The sequence below is a fragment of the Pichia membranifaciens genome (assembly GCF_001661235.1).
Source record: "Pichia membranifaciens NRRL Y-2026 unplaced genomic scaffold PICMEscaffold_2, whole genome shotgun sequence".
NCBI lineage: Eukaryota > Fungi > Ascomycota > Pichiomycetes > Pichiales > Pichiaceae > Pichia > Pichia membranifaciens.
Window position 1 is genome coordinate 2,657,165 of NW_017566983.1, and position 21,654 is coordinate 2,678,818.

At 40.3% G+C, this 21,654-nt stretch overlaps 11 protein-coding genes and 2 non-coding genes across 13 annotated transcripts; 7 read left to right on the forward strand and 6 right to left on the reverse strand.

Moving 5' to 3' along the window:
* Positions 1-225: 225 nt before the first annotated feature.
* On the reverse strand, positions 226-2,195 carry PICMEDRAFT_125892 (hypothetical protein). The gene has a single exon (XM_019159949.1). It carries the CDS (start codon positions 1,878-1,880, stop codon positions 525-527), a length of 1,356 nt encoding a protein of 451 aa, XP_019019405.1. The 5' UTR covers positions 1,881-2,195; the 3' UTR covers positions 226-524.
* Positions 2,196-2,808: 613 nt separating this feature from the next.
* PICMEDRAFT_125842 (hypothetical protein) lies at positions 2,809-5,968 on the forward strand. Its single transcript, XM_019159948.1, has one exon. It carries the CDS (start codon positions 2,914-2,916, stop codon positions 5,857-5,859), a length of 2,946 nt encoding a protein of 981 aa, XP_019019406.1. The 5' UTR covers positions 2,809-2,913; the 3' UTR covers positions 5,860-5,968.
* A 259-nt stretch (positions 5,969-6,227) lies between these two features.
* On the forward strand, positions 6,228-6,677 carry PICMEDRAFT_27703 (hypothetical protein; the record flags this gene model as incomplete). Its single annotated transcript, XM_019162509.1, has 1 exon — positions 6,228-6,677. A coding segment is annotated over one exon (450 nt), but the record flags the coding sequence as incomplete, so codon positions are not given.
* A 525-nt stretch (positions 6,678-7,202) lies between these two features.
* Positions 7,203-9,503, forward strand: PICMEDRAFT_72265 (hypothetical protein; the record flags this gene model as incomplete). The annotated part of the gene is made up of 1 exon (XM_019164136.1): positions 7,203-9,503. One exon carries the CDS (start codon positions 7,203-7,205, stop codon positions 9,501-9,503), a length of 2,301 nt encoding a protein of 766 aa, XP_019019408.1.
* Positions 9,504-9,866: 363 nt separating this feature from the next.
* Positions 9,867-11,048, reverse strand: PICMEDRAFT_32683 (hypothetical protein; the record flags this gene model as incomplete). Its single annotated transcript, XM_019162782.1, has 1 exon — positions 9,867-11,048. The coding sequence occupies one exon, from the start codon at positions 11,046-11,048 to the stop codon at positions 9,867-9,869; it is 1,182 nt and encodes a 393-aa protein (XP_019019409.1).
* A 220-nt stretch (positions 11,049-11,268) lies between these two features.
* Positions 11,269-12,765, reverse strand: PICMEDRAFT_72267 (hypothetical protein; the record flags this gene model as incomplete). The annotated part of the gene is made up of 1 exon (XM_019164137.1): positions 11,269-12,765. The coding sequence occupies one exon, from the start codon at positions 12,763-12,765 to the stop codon at positions 11,269-11,271; it is 1,497 nt and encodes a 498-aa protein (XP_019019410.1).
* Positions 12,766-12,978: 213 nt separating this feature from the next.
* PICMEDRAFT_t57 lies at positions 12,979-13,050 on the reverse strand. The gene has a single exon. It is a non-coding gene; the product is annotated as a tRNA-Gln (tRNA).
* Positions 13,051-13,300: 250 nt separating this feature from the next.
* On the forward strand, positions 13,301-13,371 carry PICMEDRAFT_t56. Its single transcript has one exon. It is a non-coding gene; the product is annotated as a tRNA-Gly (tRNA).
* Positions 13,372-13,511: 140 nt separating this feature from the next.
* On the forward strand, positions 13,512-14,504 carry PICMEDRAFT_16102 (hypothetical protein). Its single transcript, XM_019161088.1, has one exon. The coding sequence runs from the start codon at positions 13,973-13,975 to the stop codon at positions 14,435-14,437; it is 465 nt and encodes a 154-aa protein (XP_019019411.1). The 5' UTR covers positions 13,512-13,972; the 3' UTR covers positions 14,438-14,504.
* A 128-nt stretch (positions 14,505-14,632) lies between these two features.
* PICMEDRAFT_32139 (hypothetical protein) lies at positions 14,633-16,186 on the forward strand (the record flags this gene model as incomplete). Its single annotated transcript, XM_019162743.1, has 1 exon — positions 14,633-16,186. The coding sequence occupies one exon, from the start codon at positions 14,633-14,635 to the stop codon at positions 16,184-16,186; it is 1,554 nt and encodes a 517-aa protein (XP_019019412.1).
* A 341-nt stretch (positions 16,187-16,527) lies between these two features.
* Positions 16,528-17,736, forward strand: PICMEDRAFT_72270 (hypothetical protein; the record flags this gene model as incomplete). Its single annotated transcript, XM_019164138.1, has 1 exon — positions 16,528-17,736. The coding sequence occupies one exon, from the start codon at positions 16,528-16,530 to the stop codon at positions 17,734-17,736; it is 1,209 nt and encodes a 402-aa protein (XP_019019413.1).
* A 127-nt stretch (positions 17,737-17,863) lies between these two features.
* Positions 17,864-19,540, reverse strand: PICMEDRAFT_72271 (hypothetical protein; the record flags this gene model as incomplete). The annotated part of the gene is made up of 1 exon (XM_019164139.1): positions 17,864-19,540. The coding sequence occupies one exon, from the start codon at positions 19,538-19,540 to the stop codon at positions 17,864-17,866; it is 1,677 nt and encodes a 558-aa protein (XP_019019414.1).
* Positions 19,541-21,285: 1,745 nt separating this feature from the next.
* On the reverse strand, positions 21,286-21,653 carry PICMEDRAFT_178486 (hypothetical protein; the record flags this gene model as incomplete). The annotated part of the gene is made up of 1 exon (XM_019161777.1): positions 21,286-21,653. A coding segment is annotated over one exon (275 nt), but the record flags the coding sequence as incomplete, so codon positions are not given.
* Between the last annotated feature and the right edge of the window lies 1 nt (position 21,654).

A 21,654-nucleotide genomic window follows, 5' to 3' on the forward strand; every position in this document is an offset into this window, starting at 1 on the left:
GGATATAGATACATAGTAGTGAGAAGGAGAAAATTTAAAAATTAGAAATAAGTATATTGAAGAAAAAAAAATCAAATGGAAAAAAAAGGAGGTAAGAAAAATTGACTAAAAGAAAACATCGTTAATAGTGGAAATCATTATCAAGATAAGCAGAGGGGGTGGATCGAGAAAAAAATTGTAAAAAAAAAGTACTTTGAACTTGTAGTAGATACCGACTGGTGAATAAATTATGTGCAAAGATCAACAAAGAAGGAAAAATTTAAAACAAAGATGCATGTCACTCTGAATTTAGAAAAGGTCCAAACGAAATCAGTTTATTTTTGAGTATGATTTTCATTCTTCTTCCACAAATGTTTGAAGGAATATATTAGAATAGAAGCAAAACGTGATGGAAATAATCTGAGAAGAGAGGTGGGGGGGAAATAAAAAAGGGGACAAAGATACATCAATTTCATTATCAACGCCGCTCGTTGAATTACAAGATCAGATGAAAAAAAAATAGGCAAAAATTTAAATGGTTATCTCTAATTTGCTTCGGCTCCATTTTCCTCTGTTGTTTCCTCTGAAATATCCTTTATTTTAGCGTCGTCATCTGCATCATTATTTTCCGAATTGACTTCACCGTCTTCTTCCATCACACCTAAAGATTGTAAGATCGATGTTGCAGATGGGTCCAAATAAATGACATTGTTGTTACGGGATGCAGAGGATGCAGCCAGTAATTGTTGTAGGAAAGCTGGCGCACCACCTTTCAAAACATCGTCATCGTCTTCATCCTCGTCGTGGTCATCATGAACATCTTTAGTAGTTGATCTCAATCCACCAATCTTGCCGTTTATCGAATCCTCATCCTTAGTGTCTGACAATTTTGTTTCTAAGTCAACTTTGTACAAATCATTCGACAATTCGTCCGCAGTTGGTAACTTTTTCAAATCTTCGTCCGAAATTTTGTTTGAAATTCTAGCATACCATTGGTCTAAACTCTCCTTCTCATGGAGTAATGCAACTATACATACAGACATGTTATCACAACCAATACCTGAACCTCCAGAAGTTGGTGCTAAACATGTGTTCATCATCAACTCACATATTTCGGTCAAAGTTTTGTTTTCTTTGACGTATCTTCTGACAAAATCCACAACTTGTTGGGAGGTTAAACAGTCCCAGATACCATCACATGCCAAAACTATGAATTCATCAGAAAGAGTGTTTAGTTTGTGTTCTAAGACATCTGGTAAAGCAGTAACAGCTTGCTCTTCAGGTGGTAAGATTTTGGAATCTTTGAATTCGAAGTCACCAATACCTCTTGATAATGCCAGGTTACCATTGACTCTACCCATGTCCACAAAACCACCGGCATTAACAATTCTGTTCTTCTCACCTTCATTAGTTGGCTTGTGGTCAAAACTCAAAGGCTTGACCAAACCGTCAATAGACAGAATAGATCTGGAATCACCTGCATTGGCACAAAAGATGGCGTCAGGCGTGATCAAAGTTGATGTTGCAGCACAACCAGAAGGATCTTTCGATAGCTCATCATCGTTTAAAATTGCAACGTCTGTTGCCAAGAAGGTGTCTTTCAACGCTTGTATGTAGTCACCACTCTGGTAGAGTGAATTCTGGGCTAAAATCTTTGGTAAACGTTCACCAGTGAAGATTGCAACTTTTTCACCACCATGACCATCGTAGACACCAAAAAATGCATTCTGTTTATCACTGGCGTTCTTCTCTAGTAATGTATTGATATCCAAAATGATCGAATGGGAGTCTTCCATGGACACACGCCAGCCTTGCATGCAAGACAGGCCGTAGGCGACGAACTGGTCACCACCTTCTTCTGAAGATTTTTCTGTTTTTGGGTGAGAAAGAATTTGACCCATTATATTATGCTAGACAAATTGAAACGGTGCTGAATCCTGATGTGTAGAGCTAACTTAATGGAATGGAAAAAAAGTGGGAATACAAGACAATTGAGGAAGGGGCGGATTTAAATGTGTTGGGTGTACCGTTCTATCGGGGTTTCGTAGTTGGTGATGGAACGTATCTATGGGTACTGGTTTTGCAAAAGTATTGATTCCGAATCGAAGATGAACACCCGGTGCAGTTTTCAGCAAAGAAGGCCAGACGATGTTAAGTTGTTGTTGTCGTTGCTGCAGGCCAATGGCCACCGCATCGAGATAAAAAAACACCACATTGAAGAAGAAAAAAATTTTATCTTTTTTTCTCATTTTTTTTCGTGCTGGGCTTTTTTGGTGCGTGAGGAATTTGCAGTGAGGAAATTGGCCTTTTAACTCCTAGCTTGTCTCCTCTTCCCTTTCCTTTTTTTGGCGTTGTAGTAGGGTGACCTGTCTATAGTGGGCTCGGTGCGTGTTTTGCGAAAAGCCGTGCAAGCCCAGGCCAAGCTGGCCAAGTGACTGTCTGCTGCAACCCCGGAAAGGAAGCTATTTGGATGTTTCCATCTCTCGTACTCACGCACCACGGTTTTCCAGGGAAAGCAAATATTTGCACAGAGAACACATTTCCCAACCTGCCGGAGTGGGTCTCGCCCCGTTCCCGGTTGACAAACAACTTACGAGACTGTGCCAAAAAACAATTGTGCCTTCCTATTCCTTATCCACCCAGTAACTCTCTGCCGATTGCCGGTCTTTCCATCTCTCTTGCCCCCGTACATGTGTATCAGAGATGGCCTTTTCTTTATCGTTGAGCCCCCGCTGCGGTGGGCCGATCGACCTTTTTCATGTTTTTCTTCCGTCTAGGGAGAAGACTTTTTTTGCTACTTGGGGTTCCATATACATGTTTCTCTTTCTTTGAAATTTCAACAGGACCTCTCTACGGATTTCCGGTCATTTACCACGTACAAACCGATTTCACTCTTTTTGTGACACTATCCAACCCATCGTGGATTAGTGGCAAATGAGATCAATGTCATTTGTACATAGATCGTTCTTCAAAATCAAGAACACACCTACAGCCTTTGCCAGGCACTTCCAGAATCGACCCAATCTGTTCTTACCATGTCAATACTTCCAAGGAACCAATCTCCGAAATTTCTCATCTTTCACAAAAAGTGATGACCGAATATTCACTCCGGATGGATTTTCTTCCACGGGTCTATCATCCATCTATACACAGAACCTAAAAATATTGGATACCAAAATTCAGGGTGAGAACTTCACAAACACAGTCCATCACTTCGAGTCCATATCCCATAATAAGGTAGACCTATTGCCTATGTCTGGCTCCTTGGTACATTTGAAAACAACAGATGATATAGAAAGCAGTCTTTCAAACAGTTTTGGGATTGTGTTGAACGACTTGAACTTCAGTCTTTCCAAAGTCTCAACGTATCGTGTGCTACTACCAAACGGAGAAATTACCGAAATTAACGCAGACCACATACTATTCACTATACCGATGTTCATCAGGCGTGAGATGATGAAGGCGATGCTAATTGATGAGTCTGTCCTTCCTGTGGAACATCTGCTGCATCTAACATATACGTTGAACGTGTTCCTCCTCTTCTTTACTAAAATGGTGAACGTCATACTAAAAAAGGATCTGATCAGAACTCTCTACCTAAAATCTGCTTTTATGAACTATCAGTCATCTCTCAACTTAACGTTGTTTAGCATTGGAATGTACGACTACTCTAAATCCCTAAGAAATACCTTAGACATTAAAACAAATCCTATGGGCTCTCACGTTCTCTTACTCTCTTGTCATTTTCTAATATACAATGATCCTATTCATTTCAGGTATATAAAGTCCAAAAACTCGATCTTCAATCTTTTAAACCCAATGAACCAAGTGACAACCAAATATTTTTACAACCCGATACTTTTGTCCCAAAATCTGGAAAATATATATGCTCAGCCTATCGATTTGATTGTCAGATCATATTTTGGGATCTTGAAAAAGTCTAATGAATTCCAGATTTACAATATTCTCAAAACAGATGAGAACTTTAAACGATTGATTCTCATGGTCAAATACTCCATAGTGTATCCCGATTCAAAGTTGGTGAACAAATTGAAAGCTTTATTGCCTATAGATGTGAGTACAGCCCTATCTCCAAAAGTATTGTTTGAATTTTTGGTAAAAATTGGCATTTATGACAAAGATACGAACGCTTTGATTTCTAGTGGTTTCTACGGCTTGAATATGTACGATCCCACAGATTTATCTTTACCTGTTAAGAATGTTAACGAGCTACAATATGCTTATCACAAAGGGCAATCTTTTCACGAATTGCCAAAATCTTTACAGAGAATGAAGCCACTGAAACCTGTTGGTGATGAAAAGAAAGAAGGAGGAAAATTTGCAAATAGAAGTTACTCAAACAGTTTTTTAGACGTGATTCAAGATTCTAAGTTGAAAATTTGGCCTAAATCATTGGTGCGGAATAGAAGAACAGTTTATAAATTAACTAAAACTATTGCATTCTCAGTTAGCCAGGAGTCTTTGACCAATTATAGATTTAACATTTTCATACCGATTCCCAATCAGTCCCCAAACGAGAATATAACGGTACAGGAACCTATCCAAATTGATAATAATGTGGTAACGTTCCCAAAATTGGAAAAGTTCAATCATGCGCTGAGGATAAACCAACCCTGCATAAGGTTGACCTTCAACCATAATCTAATTGACTCAGACTCTTTAACGTCCCCAAATATCAAGGTTGGATTGGATGTTTTCAAGAAGATTGAAAATATTGATGAAGAATGGTTTAAAAATAGAAATCCTTCAAGTTTGAAAGGCTCCAAAAAGAAATTAGACTGCTGGTTATCTCTGAATAAGCTGATGAATTTGCTTATTGAGAAGGAAAAATCGAGGGTTCGTTTGGGCTATTTGAAGACGTTTGGCGATTCCGATGAAAGCAATAGAAATTTTTTGAACTTTAAAACGTTTTTCATTGATAATAAATCTAATGAGGACGGGAGTGATATCAAATTGGAAAATGTAAGCAATACAAACTCTGCAGCAGACACTCATAATTCGACTACTGTTGGTGGTGGAAACCTTTTGAATGAAAATGAAAACTATATGCTGAGAGACAAGAGGTGGATTACTGAGAATTTAAAATTGTTGATCGATGAAAACCTATCCAGGTTTTGCTCGGAGAAAGGTGTCAATGTTGCAAATCGAAGCGTGGCTAAGAGAATTTTAAATTCTGTGGACTATAGAGTTTTCAAGAAATTCAAAATTTTCAAGTGGTATGCTAATTCTTATGAAACGTTCAATTTCCAGCTAAGTTCTAATCCTGGTGATTTGACTGCTTATGTCAGTTGTTTGGCGTTTTTGGGAGAAGGATCTTATTTTTTCAACAACCCAAAGGGCACTGCCAAAAATATCACCAATGAAAATGGATACACGCCATTGGGGTTGAAGCATTTTTCCTCATTTACATCGTTGAACTATATTGAAACGCATTTGAATTTGTGGCAATTGTTCAGGTACCTTGCCATTGAATCTTTTGAACTGGTTGAAGATCGAAATAAACAAAATTGGGATCCTCTGAAGTTGGATAAGGTCACAAACAGCCACTACAATAAATGTCTTTCCCAGACTGAAGGATATCTTGAGTTTATCAACAGGTTGAATAGGTTTGAGGTTCTAAGGAATATTCAAAAAGATGTTAGTGGTGGCACTAACATTCACGGTTACATGTTAATGAGGTGTGTTGTCACAAGTATCACCCAGGAAAGAATAATTGGGTACTGGTTTGAGAAGGATATCGAGGTGGAAATTATAGTTGACTCAAGCAGCTCGAAGAGTAAAACCATGATTGGTGATAGATTACTATGCTCTGAAGTTGTCTCTGTTAATCCATTAGAGGATGTGATAGTAGTCAGATAGGAGATCTGGCTCGGAGTAACTTGTGGCGATTTTTATAGATATTCATATTAATGTCAATCTTTATGATCTATTTGTGTGGTGGTTACGTAATCAGGAGCTGAGCTTACCCTGTGTCAGGTGCGTAGCAATAACATTTTTTCAGCAAAGTTTCAAGACATGCCAGTATTGAACTACCACGCACTGGAGAACTACACGACCGAAGGGACAGAAAGATAAGCATGGGTAACTTGGATAACGCTACCAGCGTCTTGCTTGCGGGTATAGTTGGGGTCATCGGTGGACTCTACATTGGGAGCGAGCTGCAGAGGACGAAAGATGTCCGGGCTCCGAAGGAGCACCAGCAGATAGTAATGAAAGAGGAAGTTGACGAGGATGACGAGGAAGATGAGGATTACGACAGCGACGATGATGCGCAGATCGTGGTTAATTCCAAGGGCCTCAACGACGTGGGCGGAGAGGTACGGATGGCCCTGATTGTGCGCAGTGACCTGGGGATGTTGAAGGGGAAGGCTGCGGCCCAATGTGCTCACGCTGCGGTGTCCTTGTACAGACAGATGCACGACAACACGCAGAGCGAGAGCCATAACCCAACAATGCTAAGGAGATGGGCGAACGGCGGCCAGGCGAAAATCGTGCTTAAGTGCAGCAGCCTCGAGGAGATCGAGGAACTGCTCATGAAGGCCGTCAGCTTGAACATCAACAACTACCTCGTGGTCGACGCCGGCCGCACCCAAATTGCCTCCGGCAGCGAGACCGTGCTTGGGCTCGGGCCTGCCCCCCGGAGTGTGCTGGACCAGGTCACCGGCGATCTCCGGCTCTACTAGAGATGCCAGGACCCCCATTTTCATGATGTCACGTGTCTCCACCCCCCTCCTGCCGTCTTTGTCCGGTACCGGCTTTGGGACTTTTGTGCTCGAGAGTACACCGCCGTGCACCGCCGCGTCCTGGCGGCGGCCCTCGCCCCTTTCCGCTATGTATACGATGTGTACGAGGTAAACGAGAAGGGAGGGCAAGGAAAATTGCACATGCTGGACAGGCATGTGAAAAACACCGGGCAAATTGCGAGGAAACATGTGCCACAGGCTGCGCTGGCGTGGAGGAAAAATTTTCACTCAGCGAGCGACGGCCCGGCCATGTGATCGGAGAAGATCCATCGGCGAACGCTTGTCGTCGTCGACTTCGTAGTATATATTACTCATGTTTTCCACCTGGATCCCTCTTTTTTTCTGCTGCTTTCTTTTCTGGAGGTGTGTTGTGTTCTCCTGGTTCTGTCTCTTTTCCCTTCTTGTTGACTTCTTCCTTCTGCAGGTTGTTTTCATATATACAATAAAAATACATCCACAATGGTCTCCTCCGCTGTTTTAGGTTTCCCAAGAATCGGTGCCTTCAGAGAATTGAAGAAGAACACCGAGGCTTACTGGTCCGGTAAGATCGACGCTGAACAGTTGTTGAAGGTCGGTAAGGACATCAGAGAAAAGAACTGGAAGTTGCAAAAGGAAGCCGGTGTGGACATCATTCCTTCCAATGACTTCTCCTTCTACGACCAAGTCTTGGACTTGTCCATTCTCTTCAACGTCATCCCAGACAGATACACCAAGTACGAGTTGTCCTCTTTGGACACCTTCTTCGCCATGGCCAGAGGTTTGCAAAGAAAGGCCACCGAGACCACCAAGGCTGTCGATGTTCCAGCTTTGGAGATGGTGAAGTGGTTCGACGCTAACTACCATTACGTCAGACCAACTTTCTCCAAGTCCACCAACTTCAAGTTGAACGGCCAAAAGCCGGTCGACGAATACTTGGAAGCCAAGGCTTTGGGCATTGAAACCAGACCTGTTCTTGTTGGTCCTGTCTCCTACCTTTACTTGGGTAAGGCTGACAAGGACTCCCTTGACCTGGAACCAATCTCCCTTTTAGAAAAGCTCTTGCCTCTTTACGTTGACATCTTGAAGAAGTTAGCTGACGCCGGTGCCAAGGTTGTTCAAATCGATGAGCCAACCCTTGTCTTGGACTTGCCAGAAAACGTCAAGGCTGCTTTCCAAACCGCTTACTCCAAGTTGGCTGCTGCTGAAGGTCTTCCAGAGTTGATCTTGACCACCTACTTCGGTGATGTCAGACCAAACTTAGACGCTATCAAGGAATTGCCAGTCTCTGGCTTCCACTTCGATTTCGTCAGAACCCCAGAACAATTCGACGACGTTGTCTCCATCATTGGTGAGAAGACCTTGTCTGTTGGTATTGTCGATGGTAGAAACATCTGGAAGAACAACTTTGCTGAATCCGTTGACTTCGTCAAGAAGGCTATCGCCAAGGTTGGTGCTGACAAGATCATTGTCGCCACTTCTTCTTCCCTTTTGCACACTCCAGTTGACTTGACCAACGAAAAGAAGTTGGACGCTGAAATCAAGAACTGGTTTTCCTTCGCCACCCAAAAGGTTGACGAAGTCGTCACCATCACTAAGGCTATTGCCGGTGAAGACGTTTCTGCTAAGTTAGAAGAAAACGCTGCTGCTATCAAGTCCAGAAAGGAATCCAAGATCACCAACAACCCAGAAGTTAGAAAGAGAACTTCCGAAGCTCAAGCTGACGAGTCCATGGCTAAGAGACACTCTGACTTCCCAACCAGATTGGTTTCCCAAAAGGCTAAGTACAACTTGCCATTGTTCCCAACCACCACCATTGGTTCTTTCCCACAAACTAAGGAAATCAGAATCAACAGAAACAAGTTCAGCAAGGGTGAAATCTCTGCTGAAGAATACGAAAAGTTCATCAACTCTGAAATGGAAACTGTTGTTAAATTCCAAGAAGAAATTGGTTTGGACGTTTTAGTCCATGGTGAACCAGAAAGAAACGATATGGTTCAATATTTCGGTGAAAAATTGAACGGTTTTGCTTTCACCACCAACGGTTGGGTTCAATCTTACGGTTCTAGATACGTTAGACCACCTATCATTGTTGGTGATGTTGACAGACCAGCTGCTATGACTGTCAAGGAATCTGTTTACGCACAATCCTTAACCAAGAAGCCAATGAAGGGTATGTTAACTGGTCCAGTTACTATCTTGAGATGGTCTTTCCCAAGAGATGATGTCACCCAAAAGGTCCAATCCTACCAATTATCCCTTGCTTTGAGAGATGAAGTTAACGACTTAGAAAAGGCTGGTATCACTGTCATTCAAGTTGATGAACCAGCTATCAGAGAAGGTTTACCATTGAGAGCTGGTTCTGAAAGATCTGACTACTTGCAATGGGCTGCTGAATCTTTCAGAATCGCAACTTCTGGTGTTGAAGACTCTACTCAAATCCACTCCCACTTCTGTTACTCAGACTTAGATCCAAACCACATCAAGGCTTTGGACGCTGATGTTGTTTCTATCGAATTCTCAAAGAAGGATGATCCAAACTACATTCAAGAATTCTCAAACTATCCAAACCATATCGGTCTTGGTTTGTTCGATATTCACTCCCCAAGAATTCCTTCCAAGGAAGAATTCATCGCTAGAATCGGTGAAATCTTGAAGGTTTACCCAGCTGACAAATTCTGGGTCAACCCAGATTGTGGTTTGAAGACCAGAGGTTGGGAAGAAACTAGAGCTTCTTTGACCAATATGGTTGATGCTGCTAAGTACTACAGAGGAAAGTACTAAATAAGTGTCTCACCATAATGGATAATCACTTTGATTATGCTATTTATGACGTTTATTCAACATTAATGTCATGCTGGTTATGATAACGAAAACAAAAAAATAATTCTTCACATCTTCTAAACATCAAAAAATTCATGTATTTTACACTAATCAAGGATACTTATTTTTATAATGTATTTATTCTACTCTTTTTCTATAAATAATGGGATTTCAACATCGGTTTTAAAAAAAACTATTGTAGCTGTAGATACCTGATAGAGCGGACGGTTGCTATATTAATAATAATAAATTGCTATGTTATATTGCTTTTTTACTGTACTCTCACTAGAAGCCTATAAATTGCAAAGTCTGAAGTAGTGTTATTCACTTCCATCTCTGGATTATCACAGCGTTTTTCAAGCCTGCACCAGCTATAGTTTCACCCTTCTTATCATCTAGAGGCTGAGTAGGAAATGAGGTTACTAAACCCCATGGTCTACTACTGTCTCCGTTCGAAGCAACGTATTCGTAAATTGTCTCCACTTTCTCAGTGGAATTGAATTTTCGAACCAATCTTTCTCCTGTCGCTAACCTAATTTGAATACTAGTATCGCCTTCAGCTTCAGCTTCTTTTGCTACCTCTGGCTCTTCTGCAGCTTCGACACTTTCAGCAGGGTCAGCATTGACACCATACTTCTCTAGTGCTTCGTCAACAGTAGTAGGTTCCCCTGGTATAGGAGACCCTAATCTTTGGCCCTCTCCCTCAAAACCATAAACCCGTGGCTTTGCTTTCTGATGATCATGATAACTCTCCTCTAATTTCTTGACAACGCTTACATCAACATCCTGGAACATCTGTACATTGAGGAGGCTTAATGGCGCTCTTCCCATATTCAATTGCTTCAAATATTCTTGGTTCTTTGGATCATCATATTTATATAACTCGCCGTCATCAATACTGAAACCTTCTTTCCAGAATGTGATTATTCTGGTGACCTTTTCAGGTCTAGAGCCTCCACGAGAAGAGTTTTCACCCAATATGGTTCTGGAATCTACTGCATTCTCGATGGAACCTAAAGAATGGCCAGTTCCTTTAAAGGTTTTCATTTTTTTCACATCCTTTTCTTCGTCTGTATTATCGTTATCTCGCCAATCAGGTTCGCCAGCCTCCTTTTCAGCTTTTTCAAGCAAATCGTCAACCAATTTTCTACCATTGCCGGACTTCTTTTTGTTTGGGTCCTCGACAGCCAATCCTGACTTTTGACCACCCGTGAAAAAGTTCATATCGTCATCGTTATCATTATCGTCATCTGGGCCATTGTCATTGCTGTGCTGCAGATCTGAAAATGACTTGAACACAGGTCCAGATGGTTTGGGTGTTGCTGGCTTGTTCCCAGTCAAGTTCGGATTTGGCCCGGAGCCTGGTTCCACATGCTCAACATTATAGTAATCATTTACTGCAAGCTCAACATCATAATCATTTCTTGATAAATACTGTTCGGCAACTGATTTTGCAATGCCTGTGATACCAATAAACTCTTCCATTGCCCTTTCTTCTGACGACATTGTTCAATTCCAATCTGTCACCTGTAGAAGCTCTCTTTCCTAACGACTGGTTGCTCCACAAATCACTGGTGGGTTTAAAACTGGTGGCAAATTGTGAACAGGCAAAATGAAACGACTGAGGGCACATTTACTCATCCAAAAAATATTACGTAACCTCTACAGATTTGAAAAACCTCCTTCTACTTACTATTATAGACACATGCATGAGACTAAAAACAATTTACATGTACATCTTCTCTGCTTCAACGATAGTGTTATTATTTGCCTTCATCTTATTCATCGTCTCAATATATTCATCATATGGATCACTATCAAAAACAATACCACCACCAGCTTGCAAATAGGCTACTCCATCCTTAACAACCATTGTACGTAAAGCAATACATGTGTCCATGGTCTTACCATCGTAACTCCAGTGGCCCACTGCTCCAGCATAAACACCTCTTTTCTCCTTCTCCAGCTCACCTATTAGCTGCATAGCCCGGACTTTAGGGGCACCCGAAACAGTACCGGCAGGGAAAATAGATCTGAATGCATCAAATCTAGATTTTTCCGGACGTAGTGTACCACTCACTTGGGAAACTAGGTGCATAACATGTGAAAATCTTTGAACTTGCAATAAGCTGTCAACATTAGTAGATTTCGGATCACAAACACGGTTGATATCGTTACGTGCTAAGTCGACGAGCATAACGTGTTCAGCGCGATCTTTGAGCGATGACTTTAGCTCATTGGCCAGCTTGTTATCTTCTTCAATTGTCTTACCCCTGCGAATGGTACCTGCAATAGGGTGTGTGATAACTTTGTCATTAGAATCGGATTTGACCAACAATTCCGGGGAAGCACCGACAATTTGAAAGTCTAAGTAATCGATGTAAAACATATAAGGAGATGGGTTAACCGTTCTGAGATGATTGTATATGTTGAATGGGTGAAGCTTAGTAGGACGACTTATACGTTGTGATGGCACAGCTTGAATAATGTCACCTTTTTGGATATGTTCTTTGAGTTCGTGAACAAAATTCTCGTATCCTTCCTGACCGATATTTGAGGTAAAAGTCTCAGGATCTTTGATCTTAGGTTGTACGGGATATTTGACTTCAGGTGATTCCAAAATCTTTGCAACATCCTCGATTTCCTTCAATGCTTGATCATATTTTTCTTGCAATGACTTTTCGTCATCAACCTTTCTATCCACATGAATATTGTTAATGATTTGAAATCTCTGGAAAACACTGTCATATGCAACAATCAGATCAAAGAGCATTAGAAATGATTCAGGTAATTTTAGTGTATCTTTTAAATTATCATTTTTAGTGGTAGGTTCGAAATATTTGATACAATCATATGAAACATAACCAATGGCACCACCACTTAGCTTTGGCACACCAGGTAGCTGTGCTTGTCTGATTCCGGCTAGTTTTTCTTCCAATAAAATGAGCGGATCTATTTCGTTGCTCTCGGTAGGACCGGTTTTAATTATACTACGAGGTGATGCCCCGATGAATGAGTATCTTGAAACTTGCTCGCCGTCAGTTGCACTTTCAAAAAGAAATGATGCAGCTGGCGTTGACTGTGCGCCCACTAACTTCAAATAAGCTGTATGTGGAGTCAAATAATGAGCACTCAAAAACTTATAAACCGGAAAAACATTTGATTCCTGGTCGTTCGCAATGTAGTCTGAAAGTTGTCGAAAAGAAGGTTGAGATTCTGTCATGATGAATGTCTTGGTTGCCAGCTTTTATTCACTGATGTATTCTTTCAGATTAGTGCCAAAAACTCAGGATAAAGTACGGCATAATGTATAGCATCATGCTAGTTACACCAAAAATGTGAGTCACGAGAAAGGTTTCACTTCACCAATAAGTTTTATCCTCAGCACTGCAGTGTGTTTCTCAGAATTTTCCACGCTCAAGAAATAAAAAAATAAAGGTCGTACCCGGATTCGAACTGGGGTTGTTCGGATCAAAACCGAAAGTGATAACCACTACACTATACAACCTTAAGTAGCTAAAAATTGTGTTCTTAAGATTATGACATATAATGATCTATAATACAGATTAGGTATTTCTTTTGTGATAGCAGCTCATTCAAAATGGTTTATATTTTTAATTAAATTTACAAAAACCGCCAACGTCACAGTTACCATTATTTTATGTATATACAAAATTGTTGACAATACGTCAAACTTTCATTACATCACGTGGTAAACCAACATGATTATTAGAAGAGGTAAACGTTTTCTTGTACGAGCGCAAGTGGTTTAGTGGTAAAATTCAACGTTGCCATCGTTGAGCCCCCGGTTCGATTCCGGGCTTGCGCATTTATTTTTTTACTTGAAATCTTAATTTTTTTTGATGGTACACGTATTACTTTTTTGCCACTCCAAGATATAATTAACCTTTCCTCCATTTCTACAGTTGGTCTCACAGATGCCTGCATTGAAGTAGGCTTTCTGTTTAAGTCTCCCCTACACCTCTTTACCAGCTTATCCGGGGTAGATCTTTATATTAAATAAGTGACAAATGCAGGAACATCCAGTCGTTAGGCATTTATCACTTGTTAGCAATTTTCTGGGGAGCGTATCCCGAAGAACACACTTATCTGAATACCAATTACTCTTCCTTTTCATTTTTCCTGCTATAATTGTGCTTGGACAACTTATGAGTTTGTTCTCCCCCGATGAAACAGTACATAACTACTTTACTTCCAGTGGCAACTTGGTGAACAGGTATTTTGTAAAACAAGGATGGTTCTGGACTATGGTAACCTATACCAATTTGGTGTTAAACAAAGTGAAGAGAAGAGTGTTGCAAAGAAAAGCACTCTTGATTTCCGTAATGCGTGTCTCATTGATTACGATTTGTTGGTTTTTATTTACACAGTGGTGTTTTGGGCCACCATTAATGGATAAAATCTTTTTAATGACTGGCGGTCAATGTACCAATATTGAGCAATCAAGCATTCCAGCTACACTCAAAAGCTTGTTTGAAAATACTTTGTCCACCACTAATGGACAAAGTTTTTCTTCTAGTTTTGTATCGTCTGCAACTTGCAGACGCCTCAAAGGTTCGTGGGAGGGAGGGCACGATCCTTCCGGACATGTTTTCTTGCTTACTTTGAGCAGCACTTTATTGATTGTGGAATCAATTGAATTGTATACGAGTGAAGACAATTTAGTACAAGAGCTATTCGCCAAGAATCTAAGTTGGATACAGTTTATTGTTCATCCAATTATACTAACTTTAGTGGTGGTTTTAACTGGGTTGAACATGCTTTTGATGACGATAGTGAAGTATCACAGCCTGAAGGAACAATTAGGTGGACTGAGTGCTGCATTAGTCGTCATATGGATGGCTAATCGGATAGTTAAGGCATTGGTACTGTAATACTAGTAAATAAAAAATTCTGTGTAAATAAAATCGAATAAATTTAGCCGAGGCGTCAAAACGTGCGAGTTTCATGAAAACAACATTCTGTCTCATCATCACCTTTTGTAATTAGAGGATTGGCAACTCTTGAAACAATTCGGTAAAGAGTAGGTAATTTAATTGTCATTACGAAGTGATGGATTGAGTTGAAAAATGTCGACTAGAACGCGTGATATTGTTGCCTGGGCATTGATTGCCTTAGCTGCTGAGCCTTACGTTGTTTCGGTACTAGGGACTTACACTCCGATTTTGCTTGAACAACTAGCAAGAGAGAATGGAGTGCTGGCTAGTGATCATTTGACTCCATGCATAAACAAACCAACAGATGATAATCCAATTCCTCACCCCCCACCACCGAATAACATGTCAGATGGGACTGGCACCTGTGTTTTACCAATTTTTGGAAAAAGCTTTTATATTGACACATCAAGTTATGCTTTATATACGTTTTCATTCTCAGTTTTGCTACAGACTATATGCGTTCTAACTGTTAGTGGAATAGCAGATAACAGTAATTATAAGAAAAAGCTAATTATCATTTTTGGAATCTTTGGTGGATTGAGTACAGCTGCATATTCGTTGATAGGCTCACACAACTATTATGCTGCATCGTTTTTGGCGATACTCGCCAACTGCGCATTCGGTTGTGTGAATGTTTTGATGAATTCTTACTTAACAATACTTATCAAGAAATATCCTTTCCAGAGCTTGCCTGCTGATGAAGAGATTCTGCAGGGACTTCTCACAGAAAATTCCACTACGGAAAGTATAACCAATGACGAAACAATGCTAGTGGGTGATTCTGAGTTGGGCAAGGTTGGATCTAAGATTAGCGGTATCGGAACTTCAACAGGATATACATCTGCTCTCTTAATCCAGATATCTGCACTATTATCTTTAACACAGCTAAAAAATATTAATAACGATATGATTTGGTGTATCAAAATTGTTATTGCTTCAATTGGGGTTTGGTGGTTTATCTGGCAAATACCCATAGCACTATTCCTACGCAATATTACGACTGGTGATGCTAATTGGCATAAAGACATGAAGTTGACCTCCATGATAAAAAAAGGATACCATGACCTTGGGCACGCAGTTTATCGAATCAGAGATTTGAAGGACATTTACTTCTTTTTACTTGGGTGGTTTGTCTTATCAGACTCTATAACCACCATTAATTCGACTGCAATACTTTTTGCGAAAACGAATTTGCATATGCCGATGGTTTCTTTGGGCAAAATCGGAGTGTTGGTCATGGTCAGCGCCATAATCGGATCTATTCTTATCCCCCATGTTATCATAGGCTATTACCAGTGGAATTTACAACATGTGTTGATTGGTTTGATTGTTTGGTGCTTATGCGTACCAATATATGGGATAATAGCACTAAATTCTGCATACGAGATGTACTTACTGGCTGTTTGGTATGGCATCGGCTTAGGAGGGTTGAGTACTGTTAGCAGAAGCATATACTCTATCATCATACCCAGAGGAAAAGAGAGTGTGTTTTTCTCGATATTCAGTCTAACTGATAAAACGAGCTCGATTATTGGTCCTTTTGTGATTGGACTAATAATTAATATATTCCACGAGTTGAGGGGTGCATTTTGGGTACTTGCTTTGTTGTTAGTGATCAGTCTGCCCATTCTTTCCAAGCAATTCAACCTCAAAAGAGCTCGCGATGAAGCTGATTCATTTACCTGAGTTCATTTTCAGGATTGTGGTAAAGGCGAGGTAGTGTGCACACACGGCAAAGTCACTTGTCTTAAGTTCAACGTTCCTATTAGAGTCACGTGACAATAACTGTGGTGGCGTCTGACTTGGACAATCTCGCCATTTATCTGAGAGATAAGAATGCTTCGTTTTTATACCAATATCTGTCGTATTGGAATGATCGTTATGTTATATTCGGATAATTAACATACGATGTGGCTCTTTATTTTTGGCTTGTAATTTCTTATAAGTACCGCTGAGGCCCCCACAAAATATCATGTTTTTTTTACTCGAAGGTTTTTCTTTGTTTACCATAGAGTGTCTACAGAGTAATGTCGTTGTTGTATCGCAAATATCGTGATAGTTCTATTCATCCACAAAAAGGTGTTGATGAGAAAATTAATGGAGTTTTGACCGTTTCAAAAGATGATCAAGAACATCTCAAATTTCCAAAATGGGCCCCAGCTTGGGATTCGAAAGATAACCACGGCTTTCAAAACCCCAGACCATTTAAGTTCATTGATAGAGGTTTTTACGGGGACCCAAGCTTTGAATCTTTGAGAAGCATTGAAGGTGTTGTGTTTAAGAAAATTAGTCCAAATTTGGGGTTAGAAGTCAATGGAATTCAATTGAGTTCGTTGTCTGATAAGCAGAAAGATGACCTTGCACTATTAGTCGAACAACGCGGAGTTGTTGCATTCAGAAATCAAGATTTTAAGCATCAATCCTTTGAAGAAATTAAGGAATGGGGAAGTTATTTTGGTCCATTGCATGTGCACCCTACCTCAGGTGCCCCTTTAGATCAGCCTGAATTTCACTTGACATTCAGAAGAGGAAGTAAAAAAGAGCATGAACGTTTTTTCAATGATCGCTTGAACAATGTTGGTTGGCATACTGATGTCAGCTACGAAAATCAACCACCTGGAATTACACTTTTTGCTATGCTTCAAACAGGAGAGTCTGGTGGTGACACTCAATTCATTGACACTATTGAGGTTTACAATAGATTATCACCCTTACTCAAAGATAAGCTGGATGGACTGGAGGTGATACATACATCTAAAGATCAAGCTGCAGCCGCTAGAGAAGAAGGAGGTATTGAAAGAAAGGAACCAATTGACTCAATTCACCCACTAGTCAGATATCATCCGGTTTTGAAAAAGAAAAGCATTTTTGCTCATAGAGGTTTCTCAAGAAGAATATTAGGATTGAAACCAGAAGAAAGTGATAATTTGTTGCTGTTCTTATTTAAACATACAAATTCATGCTTGGATGCTCATGTTAGACTTAGCTGGGATGAAAATACCGTTGTTATCTGGGACAACCGTAGGGTGCTACACACTAGGACCCTTGACTGGGATAGCGAGGATATCCGTCACGCATTTAGACTGACCACTTTAGCAGAAAGACCAGTAGGGAGTCAAAAAGAATACGACAATTGGTCCCCAGAGCTAGAGGAAGAAAATCTGAAAGTAGTCGACCATTATATAAACCTTACTCCTCAAGAGTATTTCGATGAAGTTTTATCGAAAAAGCTATGATATAGTATAGTCAATAAAAGGGATGTAAATGTAGACTAATTTTGGCTCTATATTTGCCTGCAAACGATCGTGGAGTTTTTCAGTAATCAAATCAAGATAACGTCCAACCAATTCACTATATTTTGCTCTAATATAAAACTCTCGGCTCATATTCTCCTTTAAGTGTCTCATAGAAAATATCTGCGCATTCAACAAGGCCTGTTTCCGCAACATACTCTGACCAATGATTGACTAATTCTTTCAGTAAGTCAGGCTTAACCAAGGCCAAATCACTGGTTTCACCCGGATCTTTTGATAAATCAAAAAGTTGCCATTTGTCTTCACCTAAAGGTTTAGGTATGAACAAAGCCTTAAACCTACCTTTTCTTATTGCTTGCTGTGCAAACAATTCCCATCCGGTCACCTTGTCTTCGTCATGAACACGATCAGATTTACCTTGAAGGTACTTCGTCCATGGAGTTCCTTTAACACATGCAACCTGACGATTTTGAAAGACTGGAGCTGGATGCTCGATTCCTGCAATATTGAGAATAGTAGGTAGAATATCCATAACTGTGACAAAAGCAGGCTTGACTATTCCATCGTTTTTTTTCTCGATTAGATCAGGATAGCTGACAATAAGTGGGCACCTTATACCACCTTCAGAAGCCCACATCTTATACATATAATAAGGTGCTGTAGCTGCTTGGGCCCATTGGTCTGAATACCAAACAAATGAATCTTTTTTCCCTAAATTGTGGAACTCATTCTTGTAATAGTTACCAACAAAATATTGAAATCTTTCTGCAGTAGTGGATAGCGCTTCCATCATCATTCCTTCAGCACCATTATCAGACATGAACAAAACAAATGTGTTTTCTTCTTCCCCTAAATGCTTAATTTCATCCAATACACGACCAATATTGGTATCCATAATTTCAACCATAGCAGCATAAATTTCCATTATCCTACTCTCCACTTCTTTTTCTTTATCATTTAACTCTTTCCAAGCCTTGGCTCTTTGAGTTTCAACCTTATGCGGCTCAACACCCTCCGGCAAAATTCCAAGTTTTATTGCTCTGGTTAAACGCTGTTGCCTCAACTCTTCAGGACCATCGTCATACACCCCCTTGTATTTAGCAATAATCTCATCAGGTGCTTGATACGGCCAGTGAGGGGCCGTGTAGGTTAAAAACCCAAAGAATGGTCTCTCCTTCCTATCATCCAATCTGAGAAAATCAATAAACTTGTCAGTGAAATAATCAGTACTGTAGTAGTCCTCAGGAATATCGACTTCAGGATCCAATCTTTTTCCATTCTCCTCAAAAATTGGGCTTAAAAAGTTTAAGTATTCGCCTTTTTTGTCCTTTGGAAAGTACTTGAAATGGTTTCCAGCACCAGGTAGTAATGCGAAGGATTTTTCAAATCCACTTTTGTCGGGCCAGTGCTCGGGAGATAGCCCCAAATGCCATTTACCGGACATAAAGTTGTAGTACCCAGAATCTTTCAAAATTTCAGGCAATGCTGCTACCTTGAAATTTAGGTATCCTTCATAGCCGGGTTTACCTCCAAACCTTTCAGGGATTCTTTCTGCAAACTCATTCATTTGACCAAGTCCAGCAATATGGTTATCTGTTCCTGATAAAAGCATTGATCTTGTAGGAGAACATGCAGAAGCGGTGTGAAAATCAGTGAATCTTAAACCCCTCTCTGCTAGTCTTTGAAGATTCGGGGTATTGATTTCACCTCCAAATGCCGATGTATCAGTGAAGCCAAGATCATCTGCAACAATTACCATAAAATTCGGCTTTTTAGTAGACGACATTTTATGTTTGTATCTATATACCAAAGTGATTCTGCCAACATCGCATATAAGCTCTAATCACGCCGACCATGGGAACTGATCAAAATTCATCGCTATGTGTTCGGTTGGGCTCATGCAAATAAATGTATTCGAAACCGAAAAGCAGCTGTGGCGTTTAGATGGTATCCGCTTCTGAAGTTCATCGGAATGCGCCGAAAAATTACTCGGTTGAGAAAGTGGGAAAGTCGTCACGTTTTAGTCGACAACTGTGGTTATCAGAGTATAATCCAAAGGTTGACAAGATTCTGAGCACTCAATTGTCGTCATACAATTTTTTTAGACCTTCGATGAAGCAATCAGTTTCGATATTCTTTAACCTGTCCATAAATGGGCTGCAATGATTTTGTAGTGAAAAATGCATAAAGATTCACCTTCTGCATCATGAGTGCTAGGGCTGTGGGGCATCGTCCGCAGAGCTACTTTTTCTCTTCTCCACCAAAAAAAAAAAAACAAAAAAAACAACCGCGCTGAAATCAGCAAAACTTTAAAATTTATTTACGTATCGGATTTCGGAAAACTTTCTTATTTCAGCGCGCAAAAAAAATAGTAAGAAAAAAATAGTTTGTCTAGATAAGGAAGGGAAGCCGATATCCGAAACTAATAGACGGTTTCGCACCAAAAAAGGTTTTTTTAACTTTTGGTAAAATTTTAAGTCTTGCTTAATTAAAAAAATTTGCGTCTTTCCATGCATAAAATTTATTGTGCATATTTTTATCGGAGCATCCGTGTTAAGTTTTCAACCACGCTCCCAGGGGTCGATAGCGACACTTCTCCCTTACTTTTAGTGAAAATTTAGCTGGAGTTCCAAAATTGATAAGTGTGCCAACAAGCTAAAGAGATATCAGGCCATTCTTGTGAGCTGATTTCTAGGTCAAGCTATGATTCTGCTACTATCATAGCAATCATTTGTTAATTTCTGCTTCTAGTTTAAGTTACTTGTTTAATATGCAAATAATATCTCTTCCCTCCTACCTCTTATTCATTATCTGTAATCTCTGATTGACTAAATCTTTATCGATAAAGGCTATCTAACGCAACAACTGTGAGAGATTCTAAGAGTAAAAACCTGGTTGTAGAAGCAGAATATTTTTGTCGAGTTGTCAGCGAGCTCAAAAAGTTTTTGTTCCTGCAATTCTCTGGTAAGTTGGCAATCACGAAACTGAGAAATTTAGGCAAAATAATGTAAAACTATTCCAGTACCACCAACCCAACTGGACACTTTCGAGATAAATCCACGCCACTATTGGAAACACTTTCTCTTTTGACACCTTTACTTTTGGCAAGAATTACCTTCTTAATCATATCGTTTAGGTCTATTTATTCTTAATGGAATACCCATTCTTTTTGGTATAATTTAACTTATCTTTGTTACTTACTTTTAATATGACTAACATAACCTAATTACAAGCCGATACCTCGAAACATAAATACAAAAGATAAACCTTTTTTACTTATACTCATCACGTCGGTTATATCTCCTAGTTTTATATTAATTTACTAATTTAATGTCTTGTCGTTATAGTATCTTTCTTTATCTTCCAATGCCTTATTCCCATCTTATCACTATCTATTGCCTGTGTGGACAGCTTATCTCATCATACTCGGCGTTGATTATATCTAGATCCTTATCGGCTTTGGCGTCTTATCTTAACAGATGTTTAAGAGAAATGCTAGTTTGCAACTTTGAAATCGAGCGCACGTGACGCATGACGGCGGCGCGCGGAAAAAAAGAAGGGATTGCAGCACCTGAGTTTCGCGTATGGTCTCCCACTACACTACTCGGTCAGGCTCTTAGCAGCTTAACTACAGTTGATCGGACGGGAAACGGTGCTTTCTGCTAGATATGGCCGCAACCGAGAGAATCGAACGCGGGCGGGAGTAGAGGCCAAGGGCGGGGGGCCCGGGGTCACGTGACCGGGGGCTGGTGCCGGGCGGGCTGGCGGCGGGCTACGGGGGCGGGACCCGGACCGTTGTGCTCGCAAAAGTGCGGCGAGTGCGGTGGTGGAGGTTGTCTGGCGGTGGGGGGTCGTGGAAAGAGGAGGTGGTTGGAGTTGTTGAGGAGGGGGGTAAAAAAT

Excerpts from the sequence above, each read along its gene's own strand:
- PICMEDRAFT_125842 (XM_019159948.1), top strand. The coding sequence starts at position 2,914 with ATGAGATCAATGTCATTTGTACATAGATCGTTCTTCAAAATCAAGAAC.
- PICMEDRAFT_16102 (XM_019161088.1), top strand. The coding sequence starts at position 13,973 with ATGACTGGCGGTCAATGTACCAATATTGAGCAATCAAGCATTCCAGCT.
- PICMEDRAFT_125892 (XM_019159949.1), bottom strand. The coding sequence starts at position 1,880 with ATGGGTCAAATTCTTTCTCACCCAAAAACAGAAAAATCTTCAGAAGAA.